General features: G+C 38.9%; 1 protein-coding gene across 13 annotated transcripts in view; it reads right to left on the minus strand.

Moving 5' to 3' along the window:
- The window catches only part of MTMR3 (myotubularin related protein 3), a 147198-nt gene that overhangs the window by 76959 nt on the left and 45570 nt on the right, over positions 1-24669 (minus strand). For 4 of the 13 annotated variants that reach the window (XM_017945219.2, XM_017945222.3, XM_017945224.3 and 1 more), the window contains exon 2: positions 820-904. The exons of 8 other annotated variants lie outside the window; for them this stretch is intronic. In XM_017945219.2, the coding sequence (XP_017800708.2) occupies positions 820-904 (85 nt within the window). Of the gene's footprint in view, positions 1-819; positions 905-24669 lie in introns of those variants that run through there. One more of the 13 variants, XM_021921446.2, reaches the window with a different exon arrangement.

Genomic DNA, 24669 nt, shown 5'->3' on the forward strand with positions numbered 1-24669 from the left:
TTCAACAAGGGCAAAGAGACACACCAATTTGTACCATTTACATAATAAAAGAACCCCAGCTACAAAAACTAGTAAGTCTGAATCAAATTCATGAGGAAAAACTAAGAGGCTCTGGCCAGGCCTCCTAAAATGTTGAGGGGTACTGGGGACTAAAGCAGCACTTCTTTGGCTAAGATACAGGTTAACTTGAAAAAAACAATAGAATACTTTTCTACATAGTCCTGTCTTACTTTTCAAATGAAGGATAATTAAGAGTCAAAACCTTAAGAAGGCAATACTGAATAATTTTAAAACAATCTTTTCACTTTCATTGATGTTAAAATAGATTTTTTACACATGCATTTAATATTAAGAAACAGATCCAGAGAAAAATTTGAGTATACAGGCAATATTTTAAAAATTCAAGAGGTACAAAATTTTAAGAAGTAGATTTACAACTGCCACAATTTTAGGTCATTTTTTTCAGCTTGTTAGTGTTTCCTTTCTTATGTCTATTAATTTTTCACATATCAGAAACTAGAATTCTGTAGCATGTTAGGTAAGACCTTTGGTGGGAAGATAAATTAATCATGAGCATTAACCAAAACCCACTGTGTAAAACTACTATAGCTTAGTCTTACTCCCTGCTCAAGTTTTCTAAAACCTTCGTTACCGAGGTCAACTATAAATGAAAATAGATAAGGAGAGAGTTAAAAGCATGGCTACATTCAGCTACTGTGGTAAGTGGTAGATGTTCATTCAACATGTTTTTCTGAGTGATGGGCACTATTCTAGGAACTAGAAATACAGCAATGAACAAAACAAAGTTTCTACCCTTACACAATTGCCATTTCAGTGTCAGTTGTGATATCCTCACAGGGCTCAATGCTCCTAGTGTGACTTTTCCCCTATTGATGACCATGCACTGAAAAAGATAAAACAAATGGTAAATATAAAATTTTGTCACTGTCCTGGTTCAAAGAGATCTCCAAGTAATTAAAAAAACAAAAAACAAAAAAAACGAAAACCAGAAGCTATGTGTCTTTTCCATCTCTTTGGAAACATTAAGGTCTGGGAGTTTTCAGGGTTCCAGATGCAACTTCATGATCAGTGTACCGCATTTCTCTGCCAACTGTGGGGCACAGATAAGCAGCTAAAATATTATCTTTCCTAGGCAAGAAACAACCATCTTCTCCCCGGGGGAAGAAAATCTAGTAAGTTGTCAGAATCCAAGCTGAACTCCAAGTGATAATCATTTCTGTATCAAAAAACCTGTACTCAAGGCAGGTAGATGGCTTCAGCCTAGGAGTTCGAGACCAACCTCGGCAACATGATAAAACCATCGTCTCTACAAAAAACCCACAAAAATTAGCTGGGCGTGGTGGCACATGCCTGTAGACCCAGCTACTAGAAGGCTGAGGTGGGAGGATTACTTGAGCCCAGGAGGCAGAGGTTGCAGTGAACCATCATCGAGCCACTACAGGACACTCTACTTGATAGAGTAAGACTCTGTCTCAAAAAAAAAAGCAATCTTTACTGGTAATAAATCACTTGAACCAGTAACACTTAAGATAATTTCCACTATTAACAAGTGATAACTCTCTTTTAATAATGACCAAAAGATCAATCATGTATAATTATGTAACTACACACAAGGTACAGAGTATGTTGTTTATTCTTTTACATAAATTGACCTTTTTAATGTGGGAAAGGTTCTAAACACATTCTTCAAAAGAAGTTCTGCAATAGACAGAATCAAACAGTAGGTTAGTGATTAATGCTTAAAAATCAGTTGTCTTCATTTAGAGGCTTTTCCAGATGTAAACCCCAAAATGTGAGAAAGCAAAAGCAAAGTAATTACACATTAACATTTTTAGACATTAGGCTGGTTGCATTTCACATGCACCTTATTGTTTTACACATCTCAACAGAGAAGAGGAAGCAGCCCTGATCATGTTCTCAGAAAAGATTAACTGGGAGTAAATCAACCTTAACACATTTCATTGGTTCCCTTTTAAATAACTTATTTCACAAGCATTTTCCTTTTAAACTTAACCCTTATACAAGAGATAGGGGGTAGGGGAATATCAGCCATATATAATATCTTTAGCACCAGAAGAGATTAAAACCAAAGATCACATGAAATCTGCTAAAAAGGGTAAAAATTAAAATTTTAAGAATGAATATAAAATTATATGTTCTGATTTGCTCTTTATACTCCCTTCTACATGCAGAACACATTCACTTTATACTTTTTTTCTTTTTCTTGAGACAGAGCCTTGCTCTGTCACCCAGGCTGGAGTGCAGTGGCATGATCTCGGCTCACTGCAACCTCCACCTCCTGGGTTCCAGCAATTCTCCTGCCTCAGCGTCCCAAGTAGCTGAGATTACAAGCGCACGCCACCATGCCCAGCTAATTTTTGTATTTTCAGTAGAGATGGGGTTTCCCCATGTTGGCCAGGATGGTCTCAATCTCCTGACCTCAGGATCCACCTGCCTTGGCCTCCCAAAGTGCTAGGATTACAGGCGTGAGCCACCGCACCTGGCCCACTTTATACTTTTAACTCAGATATACTCAGATATATCATTAACATGATTGTAAGGAAGTTCTTTAATCTATAAAGCTATTTTCTGAATCTATGTCCTCTACGAAACATCACACGGTAGGCATTATTTTACTATAGAACTTAAGAGTTTAAAATCTAATTTTATAAGGCAGCATTTAGGTTTACCATCTGAAAGAAATGTTCCCAGTCAAGCGCGGTGGCTCACGCCTATAAACCCAGCACTTTGGGATGCTGAGATGGGCAGATCACGAGGTGAGGAGTTTGAGACCGGCCTGACCAACATTGTGAAACCCCATCTCTACTAAAAATACAAAAATTACCTGAGCATGGTGGTGCGCATCTATAATCCCAGCTACTCAGGAGGCTGAGGCAGCAGAATTGCTTGAACCCAGGAAGCAGAGGTTGCAGTGAGCTGAGATCACGCCACTGCACTCCAGCCTGGGCGACAGAGTGAGACTCCATCTCAAAAAAAGAAAAAAGAAAAAAATAAAAATAAAAATGTTCCCTATCTCCTAAGGGGGAAAAAAAAAAAAACCCTTATAATTTCAAAAAGGTTTTAAAATTATAACCCTTTTGAAACAAAAGGCATACTTAAGTCTGGGTTGTTCAGAAATCATAGAAAATCCAGGCATTCAAGCATTAGAAATTAACTGAATTAAAAGCCATGCAGAATCATTGTATCCAAGTGCCAGAGGCAGTTCAATATTTATAATTGCTTTGGAAAGATCAGAAAGACTAGCTCCAGCCTCGGAAAAGGGTTTCCTAACTTTGGTTCCTTTGACTATTTCCAAGGTCTACCTTTGGGAATTTAACAGAAGGCAAATTCTTGCACACTCATTCATGTCTTGCTTCTTGCTCTCAGTTAACCCCTGGTGAAGAGGAAAGTAACTACAATTCCTCCTGTTCTCCCCAACAGCTCGCCCCAAATCAGTGTCTTCAACAGCAATGCCTAAATCAAATGGAAATAAAAGATATTCTAGAAATTCATACTTCCTTATGGAAACTTAAATTTTCCTAATTATAATCTTATAATGACTTCCGCCCCTCTTAAACATACATAATTACATCTTAAATAACATTAGACCGACGACTCTCCCCTCCTCCCTCATACCAATCAAAGAATAAAATCTTAATTTCATTTTCTTGGACAAAAAGACCCAAAATAATCAATCTCCACGAAGAGAAGTAGTTTTAAAAACAGATTTTCAAGAAGTTTTTAATAAGGTTTAAATTAAGAGCTCCTATTCTTATGTACTCAACAGAAAACTAATCAAGGAGATAGGCAGCAAAGACCAGAAATGTGGAGTGTGTGCGTGTGTTGTTTTTTGTGGGTGTGTGTGGGTGTGGGTGTGTGGGGGGGTGTGTGTGTGTTTGGGAGGGCGGACAGAGTCTCACTTTATCACCCAGGCTGGAGTGCAGTAGCATGATCTCGGCTCACTGCAACCTCGCCTCCTGGGTTCCAGCGGCGATTCTCCTGCCTCAGTCTCCTGAGAAGCTGGGACTACAAGTACCTGCCACCACACTGGGCTAATTTTTGTACTTTTAGTACAGATGCGGTGTTTCACCATGTTGGCCAGGCTGGTCTCAAACTCCTGACCTCAGGTGATCTGCCCACCTTGGCCTCCCAAAGTGCTGGGATTACAAGCATGAGCCACCACACTCGGCCTCTCTCTCTCTCTCTCTCTCTGTCTCTGTGTGTGTGTGTGTGTCTGTGTGTGTGTTTTAAAGACAGGGTCTCGCTGTCACCCAGGCTAGAGTGCACTGGCATGATCATGGCTCACTGCAGCATCAACTTTTCGGGCTCAAGCAATCCTCCCTCTTCAGCCTCCTGAGTTGCTGGCACTACAGACACATGCCACCATGCCCAGCTCATTTTTACTGTTGTGGTTTTTTGTAGAGATGGGGTCCCATTGGTCTCCAACTCCTAGGCTCAAGCAACACTCTCGCCTCAGCCTCCCAAAGTATTGGAATTACAGGCATGAGTCATAGCACCTGGCTGGGTTTTTTGTTTGTTTGTTTTTTCTAGACAACACTGGGCAGATTTCATGATAAAAACATATCAATATCTTTTTGAAAGGTGCAAAATTTGCAATGCTTATTCTAATATGCTTTGTTTCTAGATCTTACCATAAAAACACAAATCTCTAACCCTCATCCTTCTTATATTATCCCTCTCCCTTCACAGTTGCCTAAGAGGTTTCTTTTCTAGGAACACAACTTAATTTGAAGGCTGGCTTGCCATCAGAACTCAAGAGTATGCCCATGTATAAATAAGCATGCCCTTCCTATTTTGTATAGGTATTTGAGATATTAAACAAATTCTAGAAGACATTTGGAAGTAAACGAAACTCAAAAAATAACTATCAGTATCTCAAACCTAGCTAACCTGCATAATGCTTATCAGTATAAGAATGTTTTATTTTGAATGTTAATGAATGTTAATGTTATTGTCTCCCCATCTGTAAACAAAAAGATTCTTAAAAGTTCTGGCTCCTGCCACAGTTTTATGCAGAATAATAGGCATCAAAAATCGACAAGGACCAGAAAGCTGAATGAAAATGCAGACCCATCCTTTAAGCATACAACTTAACAATAAAAAGAAACAGATTTGAATTTTTAACTGCTGTCATCACAACTGAAAACTGTCCAACTCTAGCTACCCAAGAGGTACATTCAAAGAGAGACAAAATTCAAATAGTAGAGGCTATGTGAAATGAAAATAATCCCCTCTTCTATTGGCCTAGTTAAAATTTGTATTCTGGCAATTAGGTAGGGGGCTACTCATATTTTTGAAAGCACACCAGTAAAAACCCCAACAACCTCCAATAATCATGCACCACAATGCAGGCTCTGTTTAAATGATGAGCTCAAATACCTACTCTTTCAAAGCAATTCTCAGATTACTAAATGGCCAAAAGACCAGAAACTGTCTTGACCTGAACACCATCTTCAATTCAACATATCCCCAGAAAAGACCTACCTTTTTAAAATTAGTAATATTTATCTCATGTAAACTAGAGGAACACATGTGACTGCCATCCAAATACACACAGTAAGAAAATGAACTTTTTCAGCTAAAGCCAAAAAGTAGAATTCATCGACATGTTTTACTTAAGGAAGGCAAAAGTACCAAGTTAAATCAGAGCTAACAAGTAGTAAAAGGAATTTCTCCCCGTATGCTTTTAAACTGCATTTAAATCAATGACTCATAAAAATGCAGACAGACCAAACCTTGAATTTAAAAAATTCTTACACTATCATTTTACTTAACTCCAGAAAACTGGGAGGCAGAGTTGTTTGTTTGTTTAAAAAAAAAAGCATACTGGCTAAATTACTTTTCTCATAAGAGGAAAAACTTCCTCAAACATACAGCCTAATAGAAACCTATCCTCATACATTATGGAGTATATACTAAGTATATTGTTTATACATCAAAAACTTAAGCACTATACAATTCAGCATTTAAAAAAACCAATCCACACCGACAAGTAATTGGAATTCTCAAGTTGCCAACAAGCCTGTGAATTAAGAATAATATTACATTTCCAAAGTCAATCTGAGCTACTTATTTTCCTTGCATTTTCCAACATAAAAATCATTTGTCAAAGGAGCTAATGTCCGAAAGAGGAGAAAGAAATAATATGTTTATCCAATCTCTCTGGTAAAATCAGACCTGTAATTGGATAATGGATTCTGTACTACTATTGTGTTTAGTCAAAACATATATATGTGTTAAAATACGGAAACATAAGAACCTTGGGAAGAACTTACACTTTTTCTTTTCTAATGATTTACATCTTCAACACTTTCCTTACATCTAACCTAAACCCTGTATTCTAAAGCATATAGTTATTTTTTCAATGAGAGTACTCTATTACCAGTGTTTCCATGCTGAGGTATATATTATCATTGGTGATATCTGAGATTAAACAGAACATAAACAAGTATCTTTTAAAAAACTATATTTGGGCTAATGAGCATTTTTAAAATTTTACCTTTTATTCAATCTGAGACGCCATCAAATTCAAGACACACTATTAATTTACATACCGCTAGGAAAAAAAAAAAAAACTTTTCCAATTCAACTATAATATGCCATTGTCTTTAAGATGCACTCCCATTAGGTATACAGATACTGCAAAAAAAAATATGCAAGTAGTACATTAATGAAAGGTTTGAATGATACTGCCCTAATACTAATATAAATTCTTCATATACAGAAACTGCTACAAAAATCATTTCCTCAGGATTCTTTGTTCCCTCATTTTCCTTCATAAGACATTTTTCCAATCCATTCACAGTCTGAAACCATTCATGAACAGGCTTGACCTGGCGCACATGCAACAGGATCAGTCCTTCCCACAGAAATGATAAGCCTTTCTCTCGAGTCCTCAGCTACTAGCAGAGAGCTCCCCAAATATTCCTCGACCCTGACTGCTATTGCTAGCACAGGACCACAGATGACCAGATCACCTCTGGGTTGTCAATCTAGCACCTTTACCTCTATCCTAAACAGAATTCATCATCTGCCTCCCTCTCCTCTCTCTCTTCTCCCCACCACAGCTCCTCAATACTCCTTTGGAGCTCCTCACAGTTGTTCTAGGTATTCCAGTCTAGAAACCATTTGACTCTATTTCCAATGACAAAATCTGACACCAATTTTCACTGCTTTCTTTGAAATGCCTAATTCTCATCTTTCCATTGCATGTTATCAGTATCACCGCCATTTTTTCTATCAAATTGACTGGCAAACATGTGCTTAAATTTAATTAGACCTTAATTACTTTAGACACACACAAATATACACATACACACACAAGTTTTACAATTGACTTTATAACAGAACTACTCTGGTCAAATCTTTTAACACTCCCTGTAGTAGTCCTTCAATAGAAGTTTTCCCTAAAATTTCGCTCCAAAAAATAAACCCTCTGACATTCCATTTCCAAATTAAACAAGTTGAGACTGCTTTTAAAATTTTTTCACGCATGAATTTTTTTTTAACTGCTATTATCTTTGCCTGATTCCCTCATCCCACTTTATACACCTGGATAAGGCCCATGTGTCCTTCAATTCTTGGCTTGAAAACTTCCCCCCTCCCCACTCCCCATTTTAAAGACAGGAGTCTCACTCTGTTGCCCAGGCTGGAATGCAATAGCACGATCACAGCTTACTGCAGGCTCAGGCTCCTAGACTCAAGCAATCCTACTTACTGTCTCAGCCTCCCAAGTAGCTGGGACCACAGACATATGCCACCACGCTCAGCTACATTTTTTTTTTTTTTTTTTAATTTTTTGTAGAGACAGGGATCTTGCTTTACCCAAGCTGGTGTCAAACTCCTAGCTTCAAGCTATCCTCCCACCTTGGCCTCCCTAAGTGTTGAGATTACAGATGTAAGCCACCGCACCCGGCCAGCTTAAAAACATTTTTACTGCAAAAGCTTCCCTGCAGAGTTCACTGTGCCATTTCAATATAGTTATTTTGATTTATAACACTTACTACATGTCATTATAATTATTTACATATCTAGGCTGGGCGCAGTGGCTCACAACTGTAATTCCAGGACTTCAGGAGGGCAAGGCAAGAGAACGGCTGAGACCAGCCTGGGCAACATGGCAAAATTCCACCCCTACGAAAAATTCGCCAGGCCTCATGGCGCTTGCCTGTGGTCCCAGCTACTTAGAAGGCTGAGGCTAGAGAATCACCCACGTCCAGGAGGTTGAGGGTGTAGTGAGTGGTGATCATCTCTCTGTACTCCAGCCTGGGCGACAGAGGAGACCCTGTCTAAAAAATAATATTTAAACAATTCATTTCCAGAAATAAAATGTGAATATTGTATTTACTTTGATTATGGAGAAATCTGCTATTATAAATCACACACAGCAGCAATTTCAGCAATGAACCTATTTATATAGTTCATTCATTGTAACTGATGACTGAAATGATATCTATTTAGCAAATATAAAAGTAAACACTTCTAAAAATAAGAAAAACTTAAATCAGAAATACATCAATTGAAAATAGCAGTTCTAATGAGTTTATATGTTCTGTGATCTCAGAGTTTGCAAAGATCTACTGCAAATAAAGTTTTATCACAACAAAAAGTCACTAATCAAGTGGCTAACATACAAAATTAAAGATAACTGAGCAAAGTAGCTTGCAAAACTTTAAAATGCAACGTAAGAAAAAGAACGGCACCTAATTTCCAAAAGTCATGCTGCCTCTGCATGCCAAGCTACATATGTCCTGAGGATAACAGAATTTGTTTGGAAGTCCACAAATACTATCCTCTTCCAACTCAATTTGATCTCTATCTACTTCCTGTCTTCTTGTGGGGGTAGGAAGAAAAGACAAAAGTAAAAGTCTGACTTTTCCCCTTACTATTATCAAAAACAGGACTTCAAGTAAGGATACTCAATCTAGAATAAAACATCACAAAATTAACATGTAAGTCAGAAAGAAGTAAAAGTTAGTGCTCCCCTAAGACAATGACAAGTTCTTGGGGTAGACAAGAGTAGTGGAGATAAGTATTAGATTGGTGCAAACGTAATAGTAGTTTTTGCCATCACTTTTAATGGCAAAAACCACAATTACTTTTGCACCAACCTGAAATATATTAAGATCTCAAAAAGAACCATCAAACACTGTTCTCGCTCTTCTGGACTCTAAGACCCCTCTAGCTCTTGCCTTAAGTTGTCCACATGGAGGCCGGAAGCGGTGGCTCACGCCTGTAATCCCACCACTTTGGGAGGCCAAGGCGGGGAGGATCACCTGAGCTCACAAGTTCGAGACCAGACTGGGCAACATGGCAAAATCCCATCTCTACAAAAAAAAAAAAATCAGCCAGGCATGGTGGTGCATACCTGTAGTCCCAGCTACTTGGGCAGCTGAGATGGGAGAATGGCATAAGCCCAGGAGGCAGAGTTTGCAATGAGCCATGATCGTGCTACTACACTCCAGCCTGGGCAATAGAGCCAGACCTTGTCTCAAGAAAAAATAAAAATAAAAAAGTTGTCCACATCAAGGAGGTAGTGTTGGGGGTGTGGGGTTGGGAGTGGGGAAGGGTAAGCAAAATGCCTAAACTAAAAGTCTATCATGTTCTAGGGCTATAAGAGCCTCATTTTGCTATATGAGACGTAGCAAAATAATCCTTTAAGTCATAGGATACAGATTCAAAGCAGAAGATCTGGAATAGTCATAACACACTAATTCCTTCCTTCCCTGACAAGCTCACCTTACCCAACACAATTCCTCCAAAAAACTAGCTAAAATTTCTATGAACTTATAAACTTATATACTAAAAGAGTGGCAAATGTAGACAAGAAAAATACACACATCATGTGGACCAAGGTGTCACAGAAGGGTCAACATATCCAAAAACTAAAGGCATTCAAGATAGAAAATACCGTTTTTGGTTTTGTTTTTTCTTTTAAAGAAATGGTGTCTCACTCTGTTGCCCAAACTGGGGTGCAGTGGCACAATCATAGCTCACTGCAACTTCAGACTCCTGGGGCTCATAGGATCCTCCTACCATGGCCTCCCAAGTAGGCAGGATTACAGGCACTCACCACCATGTCTGGCTAATTTTTTTATTTTTTTGTAGAGATGCCACTGAATTGTACATTTTAAAATGGTTAAGATGGTAATAAATGTTATATATATTCTCCCACAATTAAAATTTTGTTTATTTTGAAAATATCTACTTATCCACGACACCATTAAGAAAATGAAAAGGAAAGTCATGTAGGAGAAGTATTCTCAAATCAATCATCAGGGAGACACAAAATGAAAACCACAATGAGATACCCTTTTACATCCACTGGACTAAATTAAAGAAACTGGCAAGAGCAAATGTTGTTGAGGACGTCGAGTAACTAGAGTTCATACATGGCTCGTGAAGTGTAAAATGGCAATTACCACTTTGGAAGACAGTTTGGCAATTGTTTATGAGGTTAAGCATACATTTATCCTATGACCCAACAATTCTACTCCTGGGTATCACCCCAAGATAAATGAAAGCACATAATCACAAAAAGGTTTGGACACAAATGTTCATAGCAACTTTACTCATAATAGCCCCAAACTGGGAACAACACCAAATATCCAATAAGTGATCAGATAAACAAATTGTGGTATACTTCTATAATGGACTGCCATACTCAGCAAGAAAAATGAACAAACAACGTACTGATACTCACAACATGGATAAGTCTCAAAAGCATTATGTTGACTCAAAGCAACAAGTTAGAAAAGAATACTGTATGATTCCATTTACATGAAGTTCAAGGACGAAACTAATTTTTAGTGATAGGAAAGAGAACAGTAGTTTGGGTTAGGGGAGAGAAAGACTAACCAGAAGCAGGGCATAAAGGAACTTTCTTATATGATGTAAAAGTTCTGTATCATGATTGAGGCAGTGGCTGCACTGCTGTAAACATTTATTGAAACTCAAACTGCACACTTGCATTTGTGTATTTCACCATGTAAATTCTATTTTAACTTTTAAAATCCTAGAATAGTATCCCAAAGAGGCTCTAACACTGATCCAAAAGCAGTGTTGCAGTGTCTCTAGAAAAGATCATAAAATCAAGATCATATGCACTAATCTCCCAAGGTCAGTGTTATATTTTCCAAATATTTTTCTTAAGGAATACATACGAACTCCTGGTCTCTCTTATAACCAAAGGGAGGTTACCAGTGTTTTCAACCTCAGCAAAGTCTGAGGTTCCTCGAAAGTACTAAAATGTCCCTAAATATAATTAGCCTCCAAGGAGATCAAGTCCATATGATATGATCAATGGCATGTGCTTTATGATGGCATTAGTCAGTCACCTGGCACCTCTTGCCAAGGAAACTGTTCAACCACTTGCTAGTCTACTGGCAATGAGCAACAATTTTTTTTTAAAAGGTGGGGCAGGGGGAGAAAAGCCGGACCTTAAAGAATGTTCCAATTTTTCCTACTAGGGAGGAAAAAAAAGTTCTAGTTTCAACTCCCATCAAACCACTCATCTGTTAAAAGTATAGTCATTGTCACGCATGTCCGTGTGAAGAGAGTCCATCAAACAGACTTTGTGTGAGCAATAAGGCTGTTTATTTCACCTGGGTGCAGGCAGGCTGAGTCCGAGAAAGGACTCAGCAAAAGGTGGTAGGATTATCATTAGTTTGTACAGGTTTGGGATAGGTGGTAGAGTTAGGAGCAATTTTTTATGGGCAGGGGGTGGATCTCACAAAGTACATTCTCAAGGGCAGGGAGAGTATTACAAAGTACCTTCTTAAGGGCCGGGGAATATCAGAAAGTACATTATCGCAAGGGCGGGGAGGGTGTATTGTCATAAGGTCAATTGATCAGTTAGGGTGGGGCAGGAACAGATCACAATGGTGAAATGTCCTCTTTTGTGGTTCTTCAGTCGCTTCAGGCTATCTGGATGTATACAGGCAGGTCACAGGGGTATGACGGCTTAGCCTGGGCTCAGAGGCCTGACAGTCATACTCGTATTTTAACAATTATAGCTGCTATCTGAAAGTCCATACTATCTATGGCCATACCACCCTGAACGTTCCCTATCTCGTCTGAAAGTCTACACCAATTATTGTTCTTATTTTATAAAATAGTCAAGTAATACCTCCATATACATAGAAAGTCACTAAGGTCTACTTTGAAATTTAAGCATTTTCACTAAAACATTGTGACTCCAAAAGTCAGTGCTCAATTTCACTCACTGGGAAAACAAGCATATGGCTTTTGCTAAAAGTAGTTTTGGCTAACCTCAATGATTATGTCTGAAAAGGTTTGCAGTATTATCTCAAGAGTGAGATAATCACAAAGCTTAAAATTAACAACTCAGGATTAATTTGAAAAGTCTATCTCTACAAGATTTCGATGTCTGAAAATAAAACTATCAGCTCCAATAAAGTCCCTTTCCCATCTTTTGGACCTACAATGTTTTATGTTTTTATTTTATTCAAACCTATAATAAAAACAGTTTGAACCCTGACACTCCTTAACCAGATCTTAAGTTAGGAAACAAAAATACCATGGTAAAAGAGTTTATTTTAAATTCCAGCGTGGACATAGTTTCATCACATAAAAATCACAAAATTATGATTTCTAATTATGCAGCACAATTAGAAAATGTATAGTTTTCGGCTAGGCACAGTGGCTCACTCCTGTAATCTCAGCACTTTGGGAGGCCGAGGCGGGTGGACCATTTGAGGTCAGGAGTTCCAGCCCAGCCTGGCCAATATGGTGAAACCCTGCCTCTACTAAAAATACAAAAATTAGCTGGGCGTGGTGGCGGGTGCCTGTAGTCCCAGCTACTCGGGAGGCTGAAGCAGAAAATCGGTTGAACCCGGGAGGCAGAGGCTGCAGTGAGCTGAGATCACGACACTGCACTCTAGACTGGGCGACAGAGTGAGACTCTGCCTCAAAAAAAAAAAAAAAAGTAAAGAAAATGTATAGTTTTCTAAATCACCTCTTGAAGAGGTCCTGTAAATTATACAGCTAGTCCTGAGCAAAGAGTCTATGGAAAAGAAAAGAATTTGCATATACCTTTACTCTAATGACCAAGAAAAATTTATCTCTATACAGTTCCACATCAGAGACTCAGATTTCAGAAAGGTCTGAACACCAGTGGGCTGGGGGAAGTCCCAAACAGCAGTGAGACCTCTCCCTCAGCCGGTGTCCAGGCTCTTGACACTATCACAAGGAGAAATTCAAGAATGAGTCAGAAACAGTGAAAGTATGGAGATTTATGATAAAGTGAAAATTATACTCAAGAAAGGGGAGTGCGAGTATACTCAAGAGAAGGTTGTACCAAGCGGGTTGGTGCTTCTATCTTTATGCGTTTCTTTAGCCAAAGCATGGAATATTCAGGAAGATTCCAGGAAACCAGTGATGATTTCTCAGAACTGTAGTGCCACCGATTTCTACACCAAATATGGGTGTTCCTGGAACTGCATGGTGCTGGTGGGTATGTGATTTAGTATGTTAATGAGCACATAATGAAGTCCTAGGTGAAACTTAGGTCAAATCCAGTGCCATGCTGGGTCAGTCTTAGCCAGCTTGGCCCACATCCTGGTTTAAGGTCTTGTCAGCCCCTAGTTTATGCAGCTATTTCAACAGTTTCCTTTATGCTAGTCATGTAAAACTGCTGCCTGGAATTTTCAGTTCTCCTGTGACCACCCTGTATTATTCCTGTCTCAAACCTACTGAAGCATCAACTCAGTACAGACTGATGCCAAATTAGGAACCAACAACTAAAAAAACAGGCGTGTGAAAGTTTGTTCCATCATTTAATTGCTTCAAATCTTCTTACAATTTATGAAATGCATTTTGGGTTTTTGTCGGTTTTCTAAATTTATTTTTCTTGGGAGCATAGATTCAAGTTGCCCTGAATATATACTCCCCATGAAATGCAATTTGATGTGTTTACTTGAAACTCAAGAATCATACATGGTGCTACTATTCACCAAGTTGTATATTCTAAAAACTAGTGTTTTATAAAACAAATCAAGTCTGGGTGCTGCGGCACATGCCTGTAGCCTATAGTCCCCTCTACTCGGGAAGCTGAGGCAGAAGGATCGCTTAACCCCAGGAGCAAGCCTGCAGTAAGCTATGATCATGCTGTTTGCACTCCATCCTGGGCAACAGAGCAAGACCCCGACTCAAAAAAAAAAAAAAAGATCTGCAAAGTTTTTTCAGAGAAAAAAGTGAATAAGCACAAAAAAAGGAAAAGAATAAATAGCTCCCAAGCCTCAAAACTGCTGTGACCAAAGGTAGACAGTGTATGGTAAAGAAAGAAGTCTCTAGAAGAGGCCGGGCGCGGTGGCTCAAGCCTGTAATCCCAGCACTTTGGGAGGCCGAGGCGGGCGGATCACGAGGTCAGGAGATCGAGACTATCCTGGCTAACATGGTGAAACCCCGTTTCTACTAAAAATACAAAAAACTAGCCGGGCGTGGTGGCGGGCGCCTGTAGTCCCAGCTACTCGGAGGCTGAGGCAGGAGAATGGCCTGAACCTGGGAGGCGGAGCTTGCAGTGAGCCGAGATCGCGCCACTGCACTCCAGCCTGGGTGACACAGCGCCAGACTCCATCTCAAAAAAAAAAAAAAAGAAGTCTCTAGAAGAGAATGTCTTGGTATCGAGTAGGCACTCAAAAAATTATTTTTATAACCATTTAAAGAGTCCATATCCTTCAGAGAAATAAGATTCCGCCCTGCTGCTAAGCATCTTAAAGCTGCAAATCCAAATAAGTACAAGACAAAAGAAGCTTAGCGCTACTAGATATGACTAGAAAGATAACACAGAAAACATATAATAACAAAAGCTTAATCCAGTATTAAGAAGTATCTTAGTTTTGTCAGCTGTAGAAGAGGGGGTGCTTGACAAAAAAATTTAAGGGGGATAAAATATAAGCCTTTAAATCTAAAACTCAGATCAAATTCTCCAGGATCAAATTCTCCTTTTAGCCAGTCAGTAATATGAAAAAAACCTAACCATCTTAAAACTCAAGTTGATAGCATGAGGGGCCATATTTTTTAATATTACTATTTTATTACTCAAAGAAATTAATTCACTTAGAAAACTGAAGAAAGTCTTTGGGAATGAGAAAATACAGAGAATTTACAAAAGCAAATAAATGGCTAATGAATTGAAAACGTGGTATCACTAAATAATGTTCTACTACAGATTACCTCTATTAAATTGTGTCATTAAAGACACTGGCATTTTCAAGAAGTCAACAAAGCAAGAAATCCATTCATTCTAAAGCTGAACACTTTTTAAATATCCTCCAGCCAGGCACTGCTTTCTACCCACTCTTAGAGTTTATTTCAGCATTGAAACAAATCTAATCTAACCACAGAGAATCAAGAAATCAGGTTTTCCATTAAACTCTCAGGCTCACCATCCTCAGAACTGGCATCTAGTACAGGAAAAAGCTCCAGGGCAGGAAGGAAGTCTACTTGCCCTGCATTACTGAGCTGTAAGTTTATGTTGTTATGGGCACCAGCACAATAGAGCAAATATAAGAACAAGGAAGCAAAAAGCTGACCGGATAAGACAATCTGGTCCATGTGACCAGTTTATTAATGAGGTTGCAACTACCTAAAAGTTCCCAAGCATAACCAGATAATCTGACTTTCCCCAAAAAAATTATTATGGGGTTAGAGTTCAGTACTATAAAAATATTAGATACATTAAGGAATATTTTATTCTTCAGCCTAATCTTGGTCTACATTACGATTGTAGGCTACAGAATAGAAAGAGATAGCAGAATGGATAGTTGGTTTTGTCTCCATCTTCTAAACTTTTCCCCTAAAAGTGGGCATGGAGGCTGGGCACAGTGGCTCACGCCTGTAATGCCAGCACTTTGGGAAGCCGAGGTGGGCGAATCACAAGGTCAGGAGGTCGAGACCATCCTGGCTAATATGGTGAAACCTCGTCTCTATTAAAAATACAAAAAATTAGCCAGGCATGCGGGAGGCTGAGGTAGAAGAATGGCGTAAACCCGGGAGGTGAAGCTTGCAATGAGCCAAGATTGCACCACTGCACTCTAGCCTGGGCGACAGAGTGAGACAGAGCAAGACTCCGTCTCAAAAAATAATAATTAAAAAAAAAAAAAGGGCACGGAGAGAAGAGATCATTTAACCAGCCAGTAAACCGCATCAGATATGCAAATTATTTTGTAAAGGTCAGGACTGAGGAATAGATCTCCTGCTTTCCTTCCTTTATTCTATTCTCCAAAATTTGTGGCAGTGTTACTTCTATTCTTTACCTCTTTGACCTAGTGGAGAAATATGACGCCTCATTTTACTCTGCCGTATCATTTCAGTTTCTGCTGTTTTAAACAAGGTTTTCAAAAGGAATACTAGTGTGTCAGAACTGAAAACATACGCTAGCACTTTTTTAAATGTTAGTTTTTAACACATTCTTACACAGCTTTAAAGTCAGCCTGACCTTGCCTCAAAACCCAGTTCAGGCATCTAGTAGTTCTGTAATCTTGAGCAAGTCACTTTTTCTTTCTCATGCTTCCACTCCCAATGGTATCTTATAGTGTTACTGTGAGAATTAAGTGAGCTAATAAACAGAAACACTTCGAACTGTACATGCCATTTAGTAATCACATACATATTAGCTCTACCACTAATGTCCTGTTGTAAATTGATCAATAACTATAGTACAAACTGTTTTTGCCTCTCAAAAGAAATAGAATTATCTCCTCTGACAAAACAATCTCATGGGTTTATCAAAGAACAAACTAATATACAACTTAAAAGCTCTCAAAACGTCTTCATTACAGAAGTATCCATTTCTTAATTCACAAGACATCTATAGTTAAAATATACTACACACAAAGCTCTACTTAAATACTATAATAGAAAAATATATGCTTAATAAAAGTAGTCTAAATGGATAAATTACTTTGTTAAGCAAAACCAAACTCTGAATAAACACCATTATTTTCATACTTTAAAGCTAGTATTTACTGAACTATGTGCCAATCACTGGGCTATGTACTTTTTATGCATTATCTCATTCAATCTTCATAGTTGAAGGAGGTGCCATTTAAACCACTTAACAGTGAGGACTTCAAGGTTCCCAAGGATTCAATAACTTGCCCAAGGTCAAAGCTAGTATGTTTCCAGATTCTAATATAACAGGGTAGGACAAACAACTCACCATAATGTGACAAGATCAACCTGCATGCCCTAGTTTTCCCCTAAAATAGAATCTTTTCAAATTCTCCAAATATTACAATCTATAATGACATTAACAACTTAGATACTAAGGAAAAGAGACCACATTAGTATAGATTTTTATATTAAAATGCAAGCATGGCAAGAGAAAACTCCAGAAATTACATATACAAAAGAAAAACTGGGCTCTAGAATAGCCAAATGGGATACCACCTTCTTCAAGTAATCTAATACACAGTTGCTAATTTGATTAGATGTGCGCTAACACCTTTAATGTCCAGAGCTTAATTTTTTTTTTTTTTTGAGATGGAGTCTTGTTCTGTCACCCAGGCTAGAGTGCAGTGGTACGATCTTCGCTCACTGCAAGCCCCGCCTCCTAGGTTCACGCCATTTTCCTGCCTCAGCCTCCCGAGTAGCTGGGACTACAGGTGCCCGCCACCATGCCCGACTAATTTTTTGTATTTTTAGTAGAGACAGGGTTTCACCGTGTTAGCCAGGATGATCTCGATCTCCTGACCTCGTGATCCACTCGCCTCAGCCTCCCAAAGTGCTGGCATTACAGGCGTGAGCCACCGTGCCCAGCTAGAGTTTAATTTTCATAAGCAAATTTATTCACTTCCATAGATATTATACATAATATAAACATGTTTTTATCCATAAATCAACTACCCTAAAAACATGTACTATTATAGGGAAATAAGTAGAAGAGTATGTATGGCTGGACAAGCACAAGTGCATCATCTCATTGTGAGGTGGTAAGAAAGCAAAACTAAAAATGCCTACTTTAGCTGGGCACAATGGTGCACACCTGTGGTCCCAGCTACTTGGGAGGCTGAAGCAGAAGGATGGCTTGAGTCCAGGAGTACAAGTCCAGACTGGGCAACACAGTAAGACCCAGTCTCTTGGGGGGAAAAAAAAAAAAAAAACACAGAACTGCTCTGTTGGGTTTATACTATCATCTTTATGTGCAAAGAACAAGACTACCATTGATGACTAAAGTCTGATTAGTACCTCTCAGTTCAAAAATTATATGAAGATAATGGAAGGAAGCATACCTGGTGACAACCACCCAGTGAAATACAAATGAAGCCAGCAAGATGCATTTTAATTCTTAAATTTTAAAATAACTTGACCGATAGTAAAATAAGCTACGTTGGCATTTAGTTAAGAAGATCAAAAATATACTAAAAATTCTGATGGTGTACAAATCAGATAGTACACAAAATATTTTGCCAACTGTGACGTGTATCCAAGAACTTGGATATAAAAGTATCCTCAAAATTAATCTATAAAAACCCATGAAGGATTGTCTGTGGTTATGTAAAATAATGTTCTTCAGGTTTTTTGCCTGGATAATAAAAAGGAAAAAAAAAAGATAATGTCTTTATTCTCAAGAAATAAACTCTCCACCTGTAATCCCAGCACTTTGGGAGGCCGAGGCAGGTGGATCATGAAGTCAGGAGATCAAGACCATCCTGGCTAACACAGTGAAACCCCATCTCTACTAAAAATACAAAAAATTAGCCAGAAGTGGTGGCATGCACCTGTAGTCCCAGCTACTCAGGAGGCTGAGGCAGGAGAATCGCTTGAACACAGGAGGTAGAGGTGGCAGTGAACCAAGGTCGCACCACTGCACTCCAGCCTCGGCAACAGAGTGAGACTCCATCTCAAAAAACAAAAATTTCAAAATTTTAAAAAGAGTAAACTCTCAAGTATTTAGAGGCAAAGGGGCACAGTGCTTCCAACTTATTCTAAAATGATTCAGGGAAAAAATATGGAGAAAGGGAGAAATAATAAAGCACATGAAACAAAATGTAAACAATTGGTGAAGAACACTGGGAGTTCCTTATTTCTATAACTATTTTCAAATTATAACAAAGTTAGTTTTTAAAATCTGAAACAAACATGACGAAGATAAATATTTGTTAAATTAGGTTGTAGGTACATGAACATTCATCATATCACTTCATTATTCTTTTGCTTTTTCATTATTTTCCTTATGGTAAAATCCAAATTTTAAAAATGTTGTACTCTAGTCCCAAGTGAAGTACCCTCTGACCATGAGGAATGCTGCATAATACTATCTTTCAATGATACTATTAATAATCTGACTCATAATTAGTCTTGATCACTTCCGTGCCTTCCCAGCAACCTTTGATTATAACTTTCCTAGTAAGTTAGTTAGACCAATTTAGTGCCCTGTTAACTTTCCACCGAAAAAAGGAACATTTTGAAAAGAACTTTTACTATGAAACCAAAAACAAAAACAAAAGCACTCTGGTGACAGAGGACAAGACAGTGATTATCTCAGAATATGTACTGCCTAAGAAAGGATGGAAGGGAACCTTAGTAAGGAGAGAGCTATAAATGTTCTGTATATTAATATGGGTGTAGTTACATGGGTCTATACATATGTAAAAAGCTGCCAGGCTTTAATTTAGGGTTACTATACCTTATATGTATATTATGTCTCAATTTTTTAAATTAAGAACAAAAGAGAAGCACTTAGAGAACAGAGAACTTACTGGTTCAAGTCAAAAATCTACAATGTAATAGACTGAAATAGATTACAATGGCATTCAGATTTATAACCAGTCCTTATAATCCTGATCAACATTAATGTATCTCTGAGATGGGAATTTTTTCAGAAGAATAAACCATTCCAGAATTTTGAATAGAGGGTGTACAGTATTCTTCAATGCACATGTGCAAAGAAGAATAAAGAGCTGGCTGTCAGGAGTTCCTACCAAATAACATGAAATCTTGATAAACCTGTAACATTGCTGTCTTACAAAAAAGGGCTAAGAATCAGGTTAGACATACTCCTTCCCTCCAATAGTCTTAATCTGCTTCAAAAAAAGAAAAAAGGATTCTCCTCCCTTTCTAGGAGGACTTTATTTTTTTAAAACATAGCTTTGGCAGCCGGGTGTGGTGGCTCACGCCTGTAATCCCAGCACTTTGGGAGGCCAAGGCAGGCGGATCACAAGGTCAGGAGTTCGAGACCAGCCTGGTCAAGTTAGCCAGGCATGGTGGAACGTGCCTATAGTCCCAGCTACTCGAGAGGCTGAGGCAGAAGAATCGCTTGAACCTGGGAGGCGAAAGTTGCACTGATCGTGCCATTGCACTCCAGCCTGGGCTATAGAGAAAGACTCCGTCTCAACCAAAACAAAACAAAACAAAAAAACAGCTTTGGCAAAAACTAAATACTATTATCACTTTGGATGTTGTCCTCCTCTGTTCAAAGCAACATATGTATGTACAGAACAACCAAAAATGTATATAATGATTAACAGTACCATGAAACTAACATTTAAGAGGCAAGTATGGAAAAAGATACGGGTAGATTAACTGCTATCTTCCTTCCACTGACTATATCTCATTTCAGAGATTCAAGTACTGTTAACCTTGTTGTGTCAGTATTTCCACTGCAGAATTTAACACAAAAAATTTTACTTATTAAATAGTGACAAAGTTGCCAAATCAATTCAGAAACAACCCTCAACTCTAGAGAAATTCAAGATTTTTAAACCAACCACTCTTAAAGTTAGGTCATTTTTAAGTTTTTTTTTTTTTTTCTTTTGAGACAGGGTCTCACCCTCTGATACCCAGGCTGGAGTGCAGTTGTGTGATCACAGCTCACTGCAGCCTCCACCTCCCAGGTTCAAGTGATCCTCCCACCTCCGCCTCCTGAGTAGCTGGCACTATTCACATGCACCAGCATGACCAGCTAAATTTTTATTTTTATATTTTTGTAGAGACAGGTCTCATTATGTTGCCCACGCTGGTCTCAAACTCCTGGGCTCAAGCAATCCTCGTGCCCCAGTTTCCTAAAGAGATGGAATTACAAGCGTGAGCTACTGTACGCAGTCAAAAATTCATATTCTTTTTTCTCTTTCAAGACAGGGTCTCACTCTGTCGCCCAGGCTGGAGTGCAGTGGCACAATCACAGCTCACTGCAGCCTTGACTTTACTGGCTCAAGTTATCCTCCCACCTCAGCCTCCCAGGTAGCTGGGACTACACACATGTGCCACCACACTCAGTTAATTTTTTGTAGAGATAGGGTTTTGCCATGTTGCCCAGAATGGCCTCGAATTCCCACTTCAATCCTCCCACTTCGGCCTCTCAAAGTGCTAAGATTACAGGCATGAGCCACTGCATCTGGCCAAGTTCATATTATTATTATTTTTTTTTTTTTTTTTTTTTTTTTTGGAGACAAGAGTCTTGCTCTGTCGCCCAGGCTGGAGTGCAGTGGAGCGATCTCGGCTCACTGCAAGCTCCGCCTCCCGGGTTCATGCCATTCTTCTGCCTCAGCCTCCTGAGTAGCTGGGACTACAGGTGCCCGCCACCACACCCGGCTAATTTTTTTGTATTTTTAGTAGAGATGCGGTTTCACCGTGTTAGCCAGGATGGTCTCCATCTCCTGACCTCGTGATCCACCTGCCTCGGGCTCCCAAAGTGCTGGGATTACAGGCTTGAGCCACCGCGCACAGCCAAGTTCATATTCTTAATGTGAATATAATGTTAAAAGTCTACATAAAAGATCTGAGAATGACCATTTATATTAAATTCTACAAGAGGCAAAACTAACCTATAGTGATGGAGATATGATCTGTGGTTCACTGAGCAGTAGAGAGAATTAATGGCCAAAAGGCACCTGGAATTCTTTTTGCAATAATGGAAATATTCTACATGTTAATCAGGTGGTGTATTATAACTGTATATATTTTCCAAAACATACGAAGTGAATTTTGTTGTATACAATTTACCTTAATAAATCGACTTTCAAAAGCAAAAGCATTATACAAACACACTCCTAAGGCTTTAAAAAATTATCTGGAAATCAAATAGTATGAAAGGAATTAACTGAATAGATTCAACTGAAAGACAAAAATTGAAAGGCTATGTGTCTGGAACCCAATCTATGTGCTGTCCAGTTACTAGGGCTCTTCTTACCTGCTGTACTTTCCATACACCACTCACATCTCTCAAACACTTGTCCAATGCTATAAACAGTTCAGTCAAAATTCAGACCTTCCCAGTAAGTGTTAGAATAATAATCTAAAAAGAGTTGACCATTTCCATTTAAAAACTCTTCTGTAAGGCCAAGCGCAGTGGCTCACGCCTGTAATTTCAGCACTTCGGGAGGCTGAGATGGGCGGATCATGAGGTCAGGAGATCGAGACCATCCTGGCTAACACAGTGAAATCCCATCTCTACTAAAAATACAAAAAAAAAAGTTAGTTGGCATGGTGGCACACACCTGTAGTCCCAGCTACTCGGGAGGCTGAGGCAAGAGAATCACTTGAACCCAGGCAGCAGAGGTTGCAGTGAGAGGAGACTGTGCCACTGCACTCCAGGCTGGGTGACAGAGCGAGAGATTGTCCCCCCTCCCCCCAAAAAAAAAAAACCTTCTATAATCCATGAGAAAAAACCTGAAAAACAGACCAAAAAAAAATTACAGAAAAAATGCAAATGTTCAACATACATACGAAAACATCTCAACTTCATAATCAGAAAAAATGCAAATTAATCGTTTTCCATCAAAAAGATTGGCAGAAAAGTAAGATATTGCTTAATTTCAAGTACTGGCACTGGTAGAAAAATGAGTGTTTTTTGTTCATTTGTTTGTTTTTGAGACAGACTTGCTCTGTCACCCAGACTGGAGTGTAATAGCACAATGTTGGCTCACGGCAACCTCCACCTCCCAGGCTCAAGCAGTTGTCCTGCCTCCCGAGTAGCTGGGATTACAGGCACGCGCCACCACACCCAGCTAATTTTTGTATTTTTTAGTAGAGACAGGGTTTCACATGTTGCCCAGACTAGTCTTGAACTCCCAACCTCAGGTGATCCACCCACCTTGGCCTCCCAAAGTGCTGGGATTACAGGTGTGAGCCACCGTGCCCAGCCAAAAGTGAGTAACTGTACACACTTTTGGTAATGGTAAAACTGCTAAAGCTACTTTGAAGAGTATCTTGACAATAATACTACGACTACTACTACATATTCCATATAGCCAAGCAACTCTACCTCTCTTGATATATTTCGACAAAGTCAGCACAATACGCCCTGAGGCATGTTTTTAAAACTTTGAGCTAGGAATGGTGGCTCACATCTGTAATCCTAGCACTTTGGGAGGCCAAGCAGGGACGATCACTTGAGCCCAGGAGTTCAGGATCAGCCTGGGCAACATGCCAAGACTTCGTCTCTTTAAAAAAAAAAAAAAAAAATTAAAAAAAATTTTTTTTTTTAACTTCACACCAACAGGTTGTAAAAACAAAAAACTAGAAACAGGCTAAATATCCATCAATTGGGGAAAAATATATGGAGTAAACGTACAGCATACTTAAAAAGAAGAAAAAAAGAAACCTACATATTATTTGGTGGTACATACATACCTAAGGGCACTGGGGGGAAAGCCTACAAGAAAAAAAATGTGGCCAGGAGCGGTGGTTCACACCTGTAATCCCAGCACTTTTGGGAGGCCAAGGCAGACGGATCACCTGAGGCAGGAGTTCGAGACTAGCCTTGCCAACATGGTGAAACCCCGTCTCTACTAAAAATACAAAAACTAGCTGGACAAGGTGGCAGGCACCTGCAATCCCAGCTACTAGGGAGGCTGAGGCAGGAGAATCGCCACCCGGGAGGCGGAGGCTGCAATGACCCGAGATCATGCCACTGCACTCCAGCCTGGGGGACAAGAGCAAGACTTTGTCTAAAAAAAAAAAAAAAAAAGGCTAGAGATTTTAGCATTACATTTTAATATTTTACAAGGATATGTAGTCATGATTGTGGTAAAAAAAAATTGAAAAAAAAATTTAAAAAAAAGAAAAAAGTATTTTAAAAGGAGCATTTCTTCACCTACTTGTATACCAAAAATTAATTACAGAAAGTGCTGATGCAAACAAGAAACTAATACATTTTCCTTCCTTAAAGAGTCTCATCCAAGGAATGTTACTATCATTTCTCATAAGTGTTGCTGTGCCCAATGCATGCACCTTATTGCATACACACTGCTTTAGAAAGCCCATCAGTATTTGAGCTCTCTTTTTGATAAACCTCTACCACTACCACTAAGAATAGAAGTATCGGCTAAACACCTCAAAATTAAAATAAAATAACAAGAATTTAAAACAAAAATGTTTTAAAACTATGAAACATTATTGAAAAAAATTAAAGACCACCTAAACAGAGACACTCTTGTTCACTGATCTAAAGACAACTTTTTAAGATAGCAAACTGACAAAATCATCTACAGATTCAATGCAATCTTTATCAGTGAGCTTTTTTGCATGCACCAACAAGCTGATCCTAAAATTCAAGTGGAAATACAAGGAACCCAGAATAACCAAAACAACCATGAAAAAAGGACAAAGCTGAATAACTCAAACTTCTCAAGTATATCTTAGCAGTAAGTTTGAAATTATCAA

This window comes from Papio anubis, chromosome 16 (assembly GCF_008728515.1).
Source record: "Papio anubis isolate 15944 chromosome 16, Panubis1.0, whole genome shotgun sequence".
Lineage (NCBI taxonomy): Eukaryota > Metazoa > Chordata > Mammalia > Primates > Cercopithecidae > Papio > Papio anubis.